General features: G+C 40.8%; 1 protein-coding gene across 1 annotated transcript in view; it reads right to left on the reverse strand.

Annotated features, from left to right (window-relative positions):
- LOC117272198 (contactin-associated protein-like 4) overlaps positions 1–17078 on the reverse strand; it is a 153501-nt gene that overhangs the window by 25296 nt on the left and 111127 nt on the right. Inside the window, exons 14-17 of the mRNA XM_033650981.2 lie at positions 16420–16582; positions 14489–14616; positions 13744–13914; positions 10381–10599 (exon numbers count right to left, since the gene is read on the reverse strand). Of these exons, the coding sequence (XP_033506872.2) occupies positions 10381–10599; positions 13744–13914; positions 14489–14616; positions 16420–16582 (681 nt within the window). The remainder of the gene's footprint in view (positions 1–10380; positions 10600–13743; positions 13915–14488; positions 14617–16419; positions 16583–17078) is intronic.

Consider the following 17078-nt stretch of genomic DNA (forward strand, 5'->3'; position numbering starts at 1 on the left):
TGAATAAAGTGATTCATCAGACTAAATGAGTCAGTCTTTATTTATAATTGAATCAACTTTCCTTAATGAATAAATGTAATTAATGGTGCTGTTAGCCTGCAATTAGACCACCTCATTCATAGTGGTGCATGCCTCCTTTTGTGTTCAGGAAGCAGGCCAATGAAATGTTGCTTTCGAAAAGCCAAAAACCAACAAACAAGTAGAAAATTTAATTCGATAAAAACATGTTGTGAATTTTAGAAATTATTACATCTATGTTTTTCTTTTGTAATTTTGACTTTTGGACTTAGAATGCTCTGGGGTTATTGGAAATGTTGGGATTGCATGGAATCTAAATCTACAAATATTAAAATACTAATAACATTACTCCAGCCTGACCGCAACTGTGCAGAAATACCAGGTTTAAACAGAATGATTAGACATGTTAAAAAAAAGAAGCTGCACAGCAGTTGAATTTTGATTTACAAATTTGAATGTCAACGTCATGAATGAAGCTTCAAGCTTTGAACTATTTCGTACAGCCCTACAGAGTGGTGACAAATATTCCTGTCTTAAGCCAACGATCTATTTTAACACACTTGTCTGTGTATTGACAAATCCGTTTTCTTTCTCTCTAGTTTCTTATTTCTCCTCCTCCCGTCATCTACAGCAGATCCACATGTCACCTCTGCACCCCCAGAAGCTCTAAACTGTCAACACTCTTCGTATGAAGTGACACAGCGATGAAACAGCAATGAGGCAACAAGCTGTAGGTGGAAAACTGAACTGGGGACATAAGTTTCATCAGCTGTCCGTCTGCCTAATGCCGTGCTGGCTGCTCGCTGGATAAGTGGCTGATTGCCTGTCTGACAGCACACACAGCACACGCTGCCTTTATTGTTCAACACTTCAGATACAAAAGATAAAACTCTGCATTCAGCATTGCACATTCCCTCTGCGGTGTAACATGGTCACCTATTGTTCACATGCTTCAAACAATACAACCTCCCATTTTTACAAAGATCAGAGATTGAAACTGTTATTGTGTTCAGAGTACAAACCTGGCAGCTCTTTGCTCTCAGAGTTTGAAGCTGACAACTTCCTATTGTTCAGCAGCAGCAGCTTTTCACACCAATAAATCACAGAGCGCTGTTAGACTCTCCTGCAAGCCTCCTCTCTCTTCTCCGATATGCCTCGTATGAATTATTGAACCAGCTAAGCAACACAGGATATGAAACCTGCCTCAACATTTCCTCTGACACAACACAATGAAGAGTCATTTTTTATCCTTATTAAGTCCACTGAAAGTCATTGTTCAACATTCAGATAATAAGATTCAGGAAACTTTAAATGACTCCAATACAGAGACTCTCCTGCCTGGAATCGGAAATCTTTAAGCAATCATTCATAGGGGTGACACACTGGCTGCTCTCACATGCACATTAATAATATGACCTTACATGTGTATTATGACATTTATGTAAATGTCTTTTGTTAATCAGTGTCAGAATTACAGCAAATGTATACCAGCTATTACATCTAATTTTACGCCACCTTTAAAAATTGTAAATGGCAGACATCAGACAGTTACCCACAAGTCACCACACTTTGAACCACAATAGCACTTGAAACATAATGCTGTTTCATGTCTGTGCAAACATTTAGTACACTTTGCACTTTGTTTTGTTCTCTTGTGACAACAAGAGCTGGATGAAATTAGTGAAAAAGTTGGCCCCCTCTCAAAATCTTTAAAAGTCCTGGCAATTCTCTTCGGTGTGAACAAAAGCAAGATACCAAGGTTACAAACACTGAATCAACTCTAACTCTGGATGTCAGTATCCAACTGGGTTGTCCTTAAATAACTGTGAACTGCTGTAACAGTAGGAGAACACCAGAGCTCTTTATTCCGGTATCTTAAAGGTAGCATCTAGCCTCACTTGTGGGACTGTCATGTCATGTGAACACTTTATTCTTAAAATTTAAAGACACTAATTAAAAGAACCTCTGACCAGAGATATTTTATTACACTTTATACTACCCTGGTATTTTTCACTACTATAAATCCCTGCTTTTAATTACAGCTATCAGCTTTAATTTCTTTTACACTGTTTATAAGATCATGTTTTTCCACCAGGTTGTTGAGACAGATGGCTCTAAATATCTCGCTAGGAACAAGAAGAGAGATGTAAATTACAGTTTGTCGCAAATTCAGCATGTAAATGAGAACAAAACGCTGCCTCATTTTTATCTGAAACTGAGTAAGAATCTGAAAGTGCACTGGTGAACTGTTAAATGTGTTGTGAGATCTGACAAAGTGGAAACTTCAGGTTCAGAGATACAGTAGCACCCCACAGAAGATCATTTTAAACTCGGTTGGATGTTATCTACTGGAATAATTACTGAGTCAGGACTTCTCTCCTTAGGTTTTTAAGCACAAAGGTATAGAGCTTTTGGGTTTTTTTTTCTTATTAATTTTCTAGATATTCATCCTTTTTCCTGGTGATTCTACCAGGAGTTTCATCCCCATCCAAGAACTGGAAGTGCACCAATTGCCACCTAACATTGTCTATGCAGAAATTAAAAGGACATTCACTCACCCGAAATAACTCTTTTGTACTGCTATAGCAATAACAGAGGAAACTTTAGGCATTGCTTTAAAGGTTAACATGGCAGCATGCGTAAAAGTTGTGATTCCAGAAGGGACCAGAAACAGCTCCCTGAGGAGCACCACCTCTGATCAAAGTAACAAAACAGAGGAAAGGAAGGTCATTAGAGAACAAACTCTCCTATCAGGCACACTATCAGAGTGGTAGCTGCTCTTCGGCTCCAACATGGATAACACTCACTGTGCATCAAATGGAGACACTGCCTACAGGAAACACTTAAAAGAGCGTAATGACGTGGAGATCAAAGATAACATCAAAGAATCCAAATGCAGATAAACTTCACCTCTGACCAAAGGCATCAGTACGACCCCAAAGACATCATATCAAACAGCACAGCCTCTAGTGTCTCAACTTGAAATCTGCACAGTGTGTACTAACGCACATTTGAACACATGTGTGAACACAAAACAATTAGTATCAAAGTAATCATCAAAGGTGATGCATGTGCGAGCCTCAACATCACGCTTGGAAAAGCACAACATACAAAGGTTGAATCCAAACTTCAGGAGATGTGAGAGGTTCAACCACATATCTGACAGTGCAGCCTCAGCTGGGATAAGAGAATTAAAGTCTCAACATGAAAACATGATATTGTCTGATGATACAAATAACATTATAGGACGATCTGCTGTGTGAGATAGAGATCAAACCAATGATCAAAGACAGTGTACATAGAGTACAGTGCATGCTTGCTGATGCTGCAAAGAACATACAGTATCTGTACATCAATCAGAATGAATAAGAATACACACTATTTACATATGAGGTGATCTCCACTGTGATGTGAAGGATTTGTGAAGACAGGACGATTTATTTCGGCATATATTCATGGACTTTTATTCTCCATGTTGTCCTCCTTAGAGTGCTCCAAGTATGACATTTTTCTGTGGGCCAATGCAGAATTTAGCATCACACTGGTTCCTTTATTAAAAAAGCCTATGGGATTTTTCCATTGTTTTTCTTGGCTGAAAATAAGCACTGTGGCAAAAAACGTTTATGATACTTTCATGTTTTTTTTCAGCAAAATAATCTTCACAAATGAACACCACTGTTATGATTATTGAAGTGTAAATGCATTCGCCCGAAGAAAAAAGCTAACGTTAGGCTATAAAAAAGCTACACTACGGTTGCATGACCCAACGTCTCCACCACGACAAGACTGTAAAGCCATGTTCGGTGCAGATCGGCGTGATGATGTTCTATAGTCTCATGTAGCCACTTGTTAGCAACTGCCTTTTTTAAGATGTAAAAGCTTCAAAATTCATGAGTATGGTATTTGCTGACATTTTTAATGTTGTGGAACAAAATGTAAATATCTCTTAAGCTTGTGTTAACCACAGACCTTATTTCAGACATCTAACCAAAAACCAATTGAACCCATTGAGACTTGGGGACTGTGAGTGGTAAAATAGAGCTCTGCTAGTAGCACCATGGATTTTGCTCACTCTGGACTTGATGTTGTTGTTGTGTGTTACATTGCTAGTGATGCAAAAGACACTTTGAAATCCAATTTCAGCAGGCAGGGTGTCTAAAACGCAATATAACCCATCCATAGAAAATACAGTTGGAAGTGCATGTCAAATCAAATGTAGTTGTGATGTGATTTTCAAAAATTATATTTCAGGAGCTTTTGCTGCCCAGACTTTTTAAAATCACTCTGGCCAAAAAAAAAAACAGATTTGGGCTGACAGTCTGAACAAGGCTTAAGTGTCCTTGTGGCCTGGTAGCAAATGTCCAGATGGCCAGTCCCAGTCTGTGTTCCAGGGGTTTACACCCTCATTTGTAGAAAACATAGTGATATCAGTCTTCCCTAAACTGTTTCCAGTTAATGTAACCTCCACTATCATGGAAAAGATACCTTGACACAGCAGTTTTTCAAATAAACTACGTGAGTAAACTGTGTTTTGTGCCGCTGCAAAGACGATTAGAGGGGGAAAAAAAAGAACATCAGTCAACACAGATTACCAGCTAACCTTCACTTGTCAAGATACAGCTTACATTATATACTACAGGATGATCTGACGTCAACGCTGCTGCATTTCGAGGGATATGTGAAGCGAAGATCAAAGGAATCCTTAAAATCCTCGTACAGGAGGGTGCTTCGTCTACACACAGTGGCAGAGAGCAGCAAACTTTGTGTCGAGCACATCAGTTGCTACACGGCAATGCAGTACAAATATACAGAAGCTTAACTCTCCAAACAAGGCAAAATAATTGCTTCTAAAGCTTCACAAAGGAAGTGATTTCTGCATTTACCACTGAGCTCACTCAAAACTGCTGCGTATGGATTTTTAGCACAATACAAACAGCAATAAAGGAATTGGAAAATGAACAATGCTTTGGATTATAAACCATTGCGAGGCAATAACACGGCTTATTAATCAAAACAATGGGATTCAGTGCCTTATAAAGCAAGGCAGGATTATGGCTCATAAATACAGTGTGTACATTGAGATATGGCTTATGACTTTGTACAATCCAACACAGCAGCTTATGATTCAAACAATGGAATAGTTTGCTTTACAAATCAAGACTCATAAATACAATGCGTGTGGTAGGATGGTTCATGAATTTAGACAAGCCAACGCTGACGCCTGTGAATCCAAATGACTCAATACTCTGCCTTCACAGTGCTGCATGTCTGCAGGGAGGGATTGTGTGCTCATGAATGTACTGCACACACTAAGATATTGTATATGTGCATAGCAATCCTGCAGAGCTAGCCGTCAAACACCAAGCCCCAAACATAGAAATGAAAACATTTGCTTAAACACATCAAGCTTTTTTTTTCGGTGATAATGCCTCCTGTGGCCCTGCAGAGAGAGAAGATATATCTTCTTAGGTTTTGATACTACTGAAGCTGCTGTTACAAATGGGGCAGCTGAATTTGAAAGACATGGTCATTAGCCTTTTAGGCAGGGCCTAATTAAACCAGACACGAGTCCACAGCCATGCTCGATGCTCTGTGAGCTTGTACTTAAAATCGAGATGAAATGAAAAATGCATTTTTAACCCTTTTAGATCACAAACACGGCCATATTCTGCACCTTTTTAGCAATATATGCCCAAAAGAATATAAATTTCTTTGTATTCTTACATCAAAATTCAGTATGTTTTCTTCCTGTGTAACAAAATATTAAGTGTGCTTACACAAGCTTGTACCAGCCAATGACTGCATAAAGATGGACAATGTGTCTTCACTTTCGGCCACTGTACAAAAATTATTTCCCAGATATGTCAGGCGCAATCTTGTGCAGCTGTGACGTCTATTGGAGACCTCTGCTGTATTGAGTTCCCGTCCATGCACTCATCCAAACAATCACGAGCAGCGCTGTTGATTGTGAGCACACTGATTGGCACGCACACACACACACACACACACACACACACCTCTCAATCATGTCGTCAAACCCCCTTTTTATAGCACCAAAACTAGCTAAAACCAATCTTGTCAGAAAAATGAACACTTGAACATACATCAGCGCACTGACAACTGTGTAAAATGGCAGTGACCATCTTTGGGAAAAAATGATTTGACATGTACTTTGATTGTTTTGTTTGGACTATGTCCCTTCCACTGATATCGAAGGGGCGGGGTTTATAATCTCTAGTGCAGCCAGCCACCAGTGGTGATAGAAATGTTTTGGCTTCACTTTTGGAGAGCTGTCATGTCGTCCATTTTTATGTACAGGCTATGTACCATCCTATCTCAACTAAAGCCCTATTCACAGGGGAATAGTATTAAAAGGGGACCTCATATGATTTAGAAATTACCCCTTACTTGAATTTACTGAAATTAACCCCCTCTTACACTTTCTGAACAACAAGAGCAACGTGGTAGCAATGAACAAAACCAGACACTGGACGTGCGAGGGGACATGGTTTAATTTCTGTGTGGGGTGGGACTCCATGTTATGTAGTAAGATAAGCCTTCTAACGCAGACTCCATCATATGATATTGAAATGGGGAGTAGTATTGCCAAATGACCTCTGTGTTTGGCGAAATATGCTAGGTAATTTGCAGCAGAATTTTTACTTGACAAATTATGGGTATGGCAGATTGGCACGGGATTGAGATAGCAGACCTCTCCAATTATTACAAATTACTAGAGGTCCCCAGGTAATACTTGTCCTGTGCAAACAGGGCTTAAGAGGGTATGCAAATATTTATGAAAGGCCTAATTAGCAATTAAATTACAAATTGGTCTCTTCAAGCAAAACCAGGCTGCTGCTCCTAAATTATTCTTGCGTTCACGGTCACTCACACAGTGTAATGGTGCCTTAATATTTTCACATTCCAAACAGAGTTTTACTGAAGGACACTATGGCAGAGCATAGTGCTGCTGAAGGGCACATCAGCAGCTGCAAGAATCCAAATTAAACACCTTGACCTTGATGCTGCCCAAAGTCCAAACCAAACCAATCTGAGGATAAATACAAGCACATTTCCATCCCAACACATACATCTAAGCAACTTACTCCAGTTTATTGCACTGATAATTCAGAGGTAAATATATTCAGGTTAAGGCTGATGTTGGTGACCTCAGAGCGGATTATTCAGCCAATCAATATGCACCTCGATTTCCCTGCTGCTGCTGCCTTCATCCAATCTCATTATTGTTTGTTGGTTTCCCTCCGCAGTGTGTGTTTACTGATGTGCAGTGACAAACACAATATTTGCAGAATGATAACACCTGATAATAAATGGCAGATTTTCATTATTTTTTCCCCTGTAGCTCAAGTGAGGGTCACACAGAGAATTCAGATTGTGGTATTGAACTGATGACGCTGAGATAGGCAGGTCTGCAGGATTAGAGGCTCTCAGCTTGCTGGTGGCTAATTACATGACTGCCTGATGAATCAATTACAGGTTCAGCTTCATTTACAGATTATTTACTGACCCTCACTGCAAGAAATCACATCACACACCACACTACACTACATATCACTGCTCCCTGGTGCATGCTTTGTTATATTTATCTATTGATTATTGTTCAGTGGTCAGAAACCCTCGACTCAGCACTTTCATAGTCAAAATGCTGATCAGCATTTAGCCAATAGCAGTTTAGGACTTTGAAACAGATTATTTGTTTTCCCTTAAGAAGATGATTCTGTAGGAGAAGATTAGACTTGGTAACCATAGTGTCTGTGGATCCCAGTCCACACTGAGGAACCGTGGATAAGAGGCAGTAGAAGCCTTATTGAACAGATGTGCCGACTCGGCACCTTTTATATTCAATAGTGCTGATCAAACAACAGGATTTAGCCGATAACAGATTAGCCCGTGTGAAAGAAGATAGAATATTTTTAGCATTTTTCTAAGGATAGACGTATAGTAAGGCCCAATCCCAATACACCCCTTGCCTCTACCACTTCACCCTTACCCCTCTGCTTTGCACATACACATCTAGGGAAAGGGTGTCCTGATTCTTGTTGGAATAGAGGGGTAGGGTGAAGTGTTAGGGCTATATGGCCCTCCAAGTGGAGGTTTGTCAGGGGCACACTTCAAACCGAGTGTTATGAGAAATCACTGGCAAGATGGCAGCATGAGCAGCAAATGCATGTATTTTCTTTGTTAGTAAAGATATACAATTTTCACTAACTGTTGGTATATCTTAGATTAATGTCTATTCAATGTATTATGGTCCTTTTCTTTACAACAAGGATGACAGAATAAAGACTGAGTATGCTGATGTCTTGGTAGCTAACAGTTAGCTGCTGGAGTTACATTGCTTTTGCTGATTTGTGCAGGACAGTCCCAAATTTAACATACTTCCACATCGCATTCCTCACCCTTTGATGGCATATGACGCCTGAAATTTAATCAAAGTCCAGCAGCAAAGTTGCTGACCTTGTTACCCCCCCCCCCCCCCCCCCCCCCCAGCCTGGAAATCCAGACTCAAATCGAGAAAGATTTTGAGTCTGACCCTCACCGATACACCCTTCCTACCCAAGGGGTGGCACTAACTGAGGCATATTAAATGCTGCCACACACAATTGGATAGCACGATAGCCAATCAGAGCAAAAAACAAGGTGACGTATTCATTGCACTAAGCCCCATTGGTTTGCTGACCAGTGGGGCTAACTGATATATTATGCTTTTGCCATATCCCATCGGCAAAACAGCAAAAACGGCCTTCCTGGAAGCGAAGGGTGTAGTTGGCTTAGCGTTTCTTCCAAAGCTAAATTGAATGGACGCAGTCCTTCGGCAGCTGCCATCTTGGCTGTTTACTTTTCGACTCTTGCAGCGCAGCGCTGTCGTCATCATGTTACACCCACCCAGAGCCCGCCTCTGTCAGATAGACTGATCTGATTGGTCCGGTGGCGATTCAACGGGCTCTGCTCGTCGGGGCCAGATCCCCGTGCAGAGCAAATTCAAATTTGCTAGGGGCGGGGCATCTAGATTTCCAGGTTACCCCCCTCTAACATTTGTGCCAACATTAGCCTACAGAGCACCGCTAATTGACTTGTAGAGAAGCAGTGTTCTTTTAATTTGGTGACTTGCTTGACTGATTGATAGTAAAACCTAAATTGTGAACAAATTGTAAGCCAGTAAGTAAGTCCATGCAAGACAAATCATCACTGCAGAAGATGGCATTTTTGCAATGCCCAGCAATACTCGACATGTCAGTTTATGTAAAAACTAGCATAATATCAATGACGTATCAGGGTCTTGAAAGGCTGTTCCACTTCATAGGGGAAGTTTTCAACCACAACCCCTTGTAGCTCTGCTCCCAGGGGCCAAGTTGACACTAAAAAACAAGAGGCAGGGGTAGAAATATGAAATAGGATTGGGCCTAAGTCTGTACTTTGTGGTACTTATTTCTACATGCTGCTGCTTCCCTAGTAGGTTAAGCTGTGGAGTGAGAGGTAAGGTGCTGGATCCCCTATTGATAAATGTGTCAGACTGGCATCTTCCATATTTAGCAACACTTGGTGTCATTTAATCAATAGCAGCTCATGCAGCATGTGTGAGACAGCTGTGATTTCAAAGCAGAGGAGCTGGACCGTTCTCCTATGTGAAACCAGAGAGTGGCACCTTCACTGCAATAAATCAAAGGTGATTATTGTCTGTATCTTTATCTGAAATTACAATGTGCACACAACTATGTTCCTCCGATAATAAAAACTGTGACAGAGCTCTATTAAAGCTGACCAACACTGCTGATTGGTATTCAACTTAACATGACTTCATTGTTATGCACAAAACAGAGCGCTGCTGCCTGAATTGCTGGTGCATCAATCACACATACAGAAATAATGAAGACATATGCCATAGAACAGCAAACTGCAGAAGGAATAAGGGACATCCGTCATGACTGGGCACTTACCAACATGGACAGAAAAACACTTAATAAACTGCAGATTTGGCAGGCGCTTCCCAACGCTGTACACAAAAACAACCAGACACAAAACACTGTCTTCCCACAGGCCTTCACTGTGATGAACACCAATCACATAGTGTCAGGAACAATCCCTGTGCAATAACCCTGCAACATCCACTTTACCAGTAAATTATAGATCTTTGGAGTTTGAATACACTCTATATTTTAAAGTAAATATTTGTCAAATATAAATCTAAGCATGCTGTATATACTGTTATATCCACCTACCTCATGTATTATTATTATAAATACAACAGTGTCTGTGTTTGGAAGGATGTTGACAAAGAGACATCAAAGCCCCCAGTGCTGCTACTAATGAGGGAACTGCTAACATGAATCTCATCCTCACCTATGAACAGCTGGCTGTTGAGCTGCAGGTGGAAGTGTCCGTCAGCAGGAGCCTCCTGTGTGGCAACAGGGAGTTCATCCAATCGAAGCGACGCCTCCTTGACGTTCCGCTCAGCTCGGACTCGATGCCACCTGTTGTCGTTCAGCGGGACGCTCGACTCCACGCTAACCTCCAGTGGCCCGTTACCAACGTCGAAGGAGAAAACCACCTGAGTGGAGGCTGGACGGCAGGGAGAAGAAAAGGAGACAGATGAGACAGGAAGTGGGAGTCAGAGGTAAAGGTATGATTTACGGAGAGGATGGCCGCAGAGAGGAAAACAAAAGAGGCAAATCAACAGAGAATTGTGGAGTGAGCCAGGGTTTAATAAGTAAATCATCAGGCTACCTTCAATCTTGAAATTTAGTTAATAGATTAGACATCATGGTCATACTAACTTTGTCCTATTCAATCCAGAAACAGTTTATAAAATAAGTAATTTGCTGGAAATGCCCTCTGATGGCTAATTCAGTGATTGAATGGACTGAAATACTTTCCCACAATACACAATCCAGTAAATCTAATACTGTCATACAGCAGTCCTGCTCATTTCATTCTCCACTTGCTTCTGAGACTCAGTGCAATATCTCATGCAGCATTTCTTTCATCTATCTCAGAAACATGTTCATACAAATCTGTATCCACTGTAGCAGGTGCTGTAAGAAGTTCAGGCCTTGATTCACCTTGTGATTTTAACAAAGTTTAACAACAATTACAGCTCCCATGAAAAGAATACAAGTGCAGCTGCGCGGGTACTTATTACAACATAATTTTGTTTTGTCTATATCCATAAAATTCCCCAACACTCTCCTCTAAAGTCAGTTTTAATCAATTTTAAAGCTTTAAACTCTTGTCTAAAGATTTCTACAGTGTTCAGTCCTCTGCTGTCACTACAAACATGGCCATGGACTCACTTCTTTTGTCAAGCCAACAATTTGCTCATGAATATCTGGGACTTATGGGAAATAGTGTTCATAAAAGGCATTTGAAAAACAAAGATATGAGTTTGTTTTTCAAAAACCTGCCAATTGTAGACATGTGAGGTGAGCCACATAACAGACTGTTGAGAAATTCTCTGTTCCAAGGCTGGATTTTAAATTAGTAGCAATATTAGAGATTTTGAATGCGGTTTTCTCACCATAGAAACAGAACGGTTTAACGTCGGCTCTCTATTGTTCTTCCTGTCAAGTGATCTGCTTAGATCGCAAAATTTCTGTCATGTTCATTCCAACAAAAAGAGTTGATTTTGGAGACTACAGGCGTCTTATCCTTCATCCTTCATGTTTGGGAAGGAGAGGATGTATTATTCTGAGAGCACGAGAAAAAGATGAAACAGTATCCCGGCATCATACGGTAACTTCATTTAGAAATTGTTCTCTGAGGATGCCAACAACAGAGCAGCAGTATTCAGAGCTGGAACAACCATGCTGACAATGATTTCCCCGAGGAGAGAGGCTGTTGGTGCGGCAGTGTCCCTGTATTAGATTCTCTGTGCCCCCCGTTCAAATCCCATTTCAAAGAAAATGCAAAATGGAGCACGATGCAAAAATGGCAAACTAAACCAAACTATAAACACGCATCTCATACCGAGCCGCATAACCATAAGCATAGTACAGAACACCCCTGTGGGTATTTCAGCCATATTTTAAATGACAACACACCAATGAGGGCTGTGCAGTTATAACAGCTACCCCGCAACGATGTTGTGGGACCCATAAAGTCAAATATACCCTCTAGGTTATTGCTGTCATATTCTAAATGATATGCACTGTGGGCAACAGCTAGAAAGCTATGAAAAGAGAGCTGAGACAATAAATATTGTCAGAGAAATGAAAACAGAAACCTAAAGTGAAGAAAAGAAGAGTAGGTTGCAACACCTACCAAAAAAACTTGTGTCCATTTTACATTTCTTGCTCTATTCAGGTTAAAGATGCAAACCTCAACTTGTTTATTATGCCACTTTAGACCCTTGTATTGTTTTTCTTTTTCTCAATTTGGATGGAGCCAGGCTAGTTGTTTCCCTGAGCTGTCAGTCTTTATGAAAAGTTTGTGTTGCAATCAGTCAAAATGTTCCTGCTGGACCACCGTCTATAGGCCGTGGGTCAGTTAAGGCCAGTTTTCACCAAACATTTTCGGTATGGTACCTTTGGAACCAAAGTAACCCTTCAGACATGGTACCTCGACCCCAGTGTTTCCACTGCAAACCATACCCTTAAATGTGGGCAGGGTTGTTTTCACTCACTGCTCCGTCCAGCACTCAGTATATTTCCTCATTACCGGTGACAGATAGAAGTCTACACCTCCTTTATCGTCGAGTTACTTGCCGACATTTTCTGTACAAAATTAAACAGGCTGCAGTTAGCCCACAGGAATAAAAGAGTATTTGTACCTGTTTTTATTGGCCCGTGGGACACACAAGGAAGGAAGGAGCCTATACTCAGAATTGAGTGGGTGAACATCATCCGAGCGAATAGACAGAGCTTTCAAGAGCACCTGTCTGTTAAAGATGTGATCTAGGCTATCCAATTAGATCACAGCTCCACCTTTAGATCTGTGTGCTAGGTACCCCAACAGATGGGGTAACCAAAAATGGGGACGGTACGGAACGGTCCCATTGGTACCATCCACAACTTTTCACAGTGGAAACGGAATAAAAGTGTACCAGACTGAATGTTACTGCTCGGTGGAAACAGGGCTTTAGAAAAAGGTGATTTCACCCAACACAAAAAAGTCCTGATGAAGCAGATTAGCTACGTTATTGAGTGTTCTTACTTAAACTCAATTTAAACTACTCTTTATAATATGATACTGCTTACTTCAGATTTATTATTCCATTTATTTTATTTTTCGTGGGCTTCAGTGTGAAACAGCCCCATAAAAAAATTGTTTTCTCTACCTTGGTGCGGAAGAACTTGACTGGCCCGTGCAGAGCTCTGATCTTAACCCCATTCAACACCTTTGGGATGAGAACACCGACTGAGAGCCGAGTGTAATCACCCAGCATCGGTGAATGACTTCACTAATGCTCTTGTGGCTGAATGGGAACAAATCCCTGCAGCCAGGTACAGAAAATTTGTGGAAAGGCTTCCCAGCTTCCCTGAGCTGTTAAACTTTGTATGACATTCACAGTTTAAATCAGGACAGTAAGGTAGAGATAGCTGAGATCAACCTAAAATAAACAATATTTTCCCTCCAGGATAGTTTGGTACAGATTATGTGGGTAACTTCTGGGTTTTACACGGATCCAGATTAAGGCTTTGACTTCCAGGTTTCACTGACACATCACTCTTATCTGGATTAAATCTTCACCCTGCAGCTGCTACTCACAGCTCAGTTCGATCCGGATGAAGTCTTTGATGCCCAGGTTTTCCAGGAACACACCAGAGGAGGCCGTGGTTTTGAACAGAAAGGAGATATCTGCGCTCAGCTCTCCGTGGAAGGTGGGGAAGTGGAGGTACGACGTCTCCTTGTCAAAGAACGCAGCATTCCAGAAGTTCTCTGAGAAAAAAAAGAAGAGAAAATATACTGTCAAGATCTTTAAATGGAAATCATGTAGCAAACAAATGAGGCAACGCACTCCGGTAATGAGCTTACACAAGGGTATGATTTCTGTTGTGTGGTCTTGCTTGATTAATCATGCCTAACATTTATTTATCTATCTGCTCGGGTAGATAATAGAACGGCTGTAATTACGAATAATTGAAGAAAAACAGCAGGCTTTGTTTTACCTTGTAATGCATTTAATGAGAAGGGAGGTTTAGAGTGTGAAAACTTAAAAGGAAATACGCATTAGCAACAGTTCTGCTAACGATAATTAGCATCTAGACGTTGAGGTACTGTACCCAGGAGAATACATTTACCACATTAAACTCCAAATCCTGTATTTCCATATTAACAGCAGACCTATGAGGAATTAGTCTCTCAGAAACAGTGAGTTATCATTTGCTGCTTGATTTAAAATCACTGGCGGATTTGGTTGAATGTGGATTTAAGTTTTTAAGTATTTTCCAGAATAGGAAGATTTTGGTCATCTCTCCATCATGTGTAACCAGGCAACCAGAACTGGACTTACTGTCTCCATGACAACGGAGCGGGCCCACCCTGTAGGCGGCCTCTGACCCTGGTCTCTGGATGTCACCTAGCACGAGAGAACGTACAGGGAGGCTCTCCTCATGGGTGAGCAAGCCAGAGTCTTCAGTCCTGCAGCAGGAGGAGGAGGAAGGTAGATATAACGGATATATAGAGGAGCAGGAGGAAAAGGAAGTGATCAAGGGGCGGAATGGAAAGAAGGAGAAGAAGACAAGGACAGAGGGAGAAAGAATCGACGAGAAGGTCATTAAGGACAAAGAGGAGAAGGAAGGGAAGAGATAAAGAAGAAGAAAGAAGAGGAAGAGATGAAGAAGCAAAGCGAAGAAGAGTGCAGAACAAGAGGAAAAGATAAAAAGGGGAGGAGGAAGACGAAAAAAGAGTAATGAAGAAACAAGATGGGGAGAAGCAATAAACAAGAGGGAGGAGAAGAAAAGGGGAATAAATTAAGAAGAAGAAGAAGGAATAGGAGAATCAGAAGATGAGAGAGGAGGTGGAGGAGGAGGAGGAGAGAGGGAGGGAGCCATTAAAAGCAAAGAAACAGAAATTGCAGCAGAAGAGAAAACAGAAGGACAATGAGATGATGAAGTATTAGTGTAAACAATCTATAGCTTATTTGCTTATTTGTTTACAGAAACACGGCAGCAAATTGCTCTGCTAAATTACAGTAGTACTTTAACGAGCTGATGCAACCTGTGCAGCCTTTTAGGCAATTTTCCAGGAGGACATTTTCATGGAGAGCCAGATCGTATCATTGCCATGCTGACACTCAACACTCCATCGATGCCAATTTCAGTGACAGCTAGTTTCCAAAAGAGCACTCCCGATGGACAGCTGAGTGTGCAGCCCTGTCCATTTACACCAATGTTCAGCTCTATGCGCCTCTGATAATCTTCGTGTCAATCTTGTTGTCAGGTGAGAATTTTCCCGGACTGGAAACGAGCGGCATATTCTCATAGCACTCTGAGGATCTGATGAATGGTCTGTAAAAACAGTGTCAGCACTGAACAGTTTGACAGTTTGGACTGAGAGATGGCTGAAAGAAGGAACCATGGTGTGATGAAGAGAGCAGGATCGGTCAACTTATAACGATGGTCAAAAAAATCCTTTTCTTTTTGGACAAATGTCCTCCAAGTTAAAGGGGTATGGGTTGCCAGCTCATATAAGTTCCAATATACAAAAGCAAAATCATAGTTTTTGTCAATGATTAATTTACATCTGATTAGGATTGCCAATCAATGACCAACTTTTAAATCTGCAATTGATTATGTGTCTCAACTATTTTCACTTATGTGATGTATCATTTTTCTGCTGTAAATTACTTGTTGCATGTTTTATCTACTTTAATTTTAAACTGTGTCAAAATAAGCAGCGTTTTATAATGCAACAACTTTAAATCGAATAGGCCAGATCTGTTTCTTTATTTTCCTCTGATCTTATCTGGTCACAGCCAATCGCGTTGCTGGATGAAAAGCTATCCAGCTCCTCCAGTGTAGGAGTGAAATCTTTACTTTGCAGGCTCAGTCTGTTTTTGTCAGGTGAAGGATGTCCCGCTTGTCCTGATTAACTTACTAACATGACACACTGCTGTGGGCTTCTGTTTTTTAAGCCCCCATGTGTGCATAATTATAGGCAATAAAGCTGAATTAAATGTCTCTAAATGGACTGCTACTAAAAGTTAAAAAGACAAACTAGAATCAAGTCCACAAAGCAGATCTCTCAAAACTGTGCAGTCTATTACCTGTGGTCACACAAATGACAAGAGCGAAATTATCACCTCTATGACAAACTAATCAGGAGTTGTTGAATGATTTAAGCCCATACCTGTGACCCACATAAAGACAGTAAAAAGGCACAAATCTTTGCTTATATAGTAATAATAACTATGTCTATATATATGTTTATAATGTTCAGTACCACTCCATGCGGTCAGCGTCACAGTTGCAGTAGTGTTGTGGGTCCACACAGTCACCCTGCAGGCCGCAGACACACTGCTGGCTGCCTGGCTGAGCTCCGCCCCAATATGTCTGGACACGACCAGGACCGGGACCACCGAGCCACCAGCTGAACGGAGAGCCCTCTGAAACACACACACAAGCAAACACACCCTAATTTCCGAGAGCAGGTCAAACAAAGTTCTAGTGTTTAAAAGTGGAGCTAATTTTAAAGACTTTATATACTGCTGGGTCGTTTAATCTATAACACATCATAACAAAACATAACAAAAGTTATTAAAAAAAAAGTAGGGCAGTAAAAAGTATAATGTTTCCCTCTGCAATGTAGTGCAGTAGAAGCAGCATAAAATGGAAATACTCAAGTAAATGTACTTAGTTACGCTCAACCCCAGCAAAACAAAACATTTTAAATTTTAAAAATAGATCTCAAACAACAAAAACAACACCACAAACTCACCCCATTTCCCTACAACTTTTTTTTTTCCCCCCAAAATGATGCTTGGAGAAAAGCTTCATGAATTCTTGGTGTCTTTGAGGTTATTTTATTGAGTGTTTCTGTTCACATTATGGTAAAAATGCAACCTTATTAATGCACACTGACAAGCTAAATCATATGAATTT

The sequence above is a fragment of the Epinephelus lanceolatus genome, chromosome 12 (genome assembly GCF_041903045.1).
Source record: "Epinephelus lanceolatus isolate andai-2023 chromosome 12, ASM4190304v1, whole genome shotgun sequence".
In the NCBI taxonomy this organism is placed as follows: Eukaryota; Metazoa; Chordata; class Actinopteri; order Perciformes; family Serranidae; genus Epinephelus; species Epinephelus lanceolatus.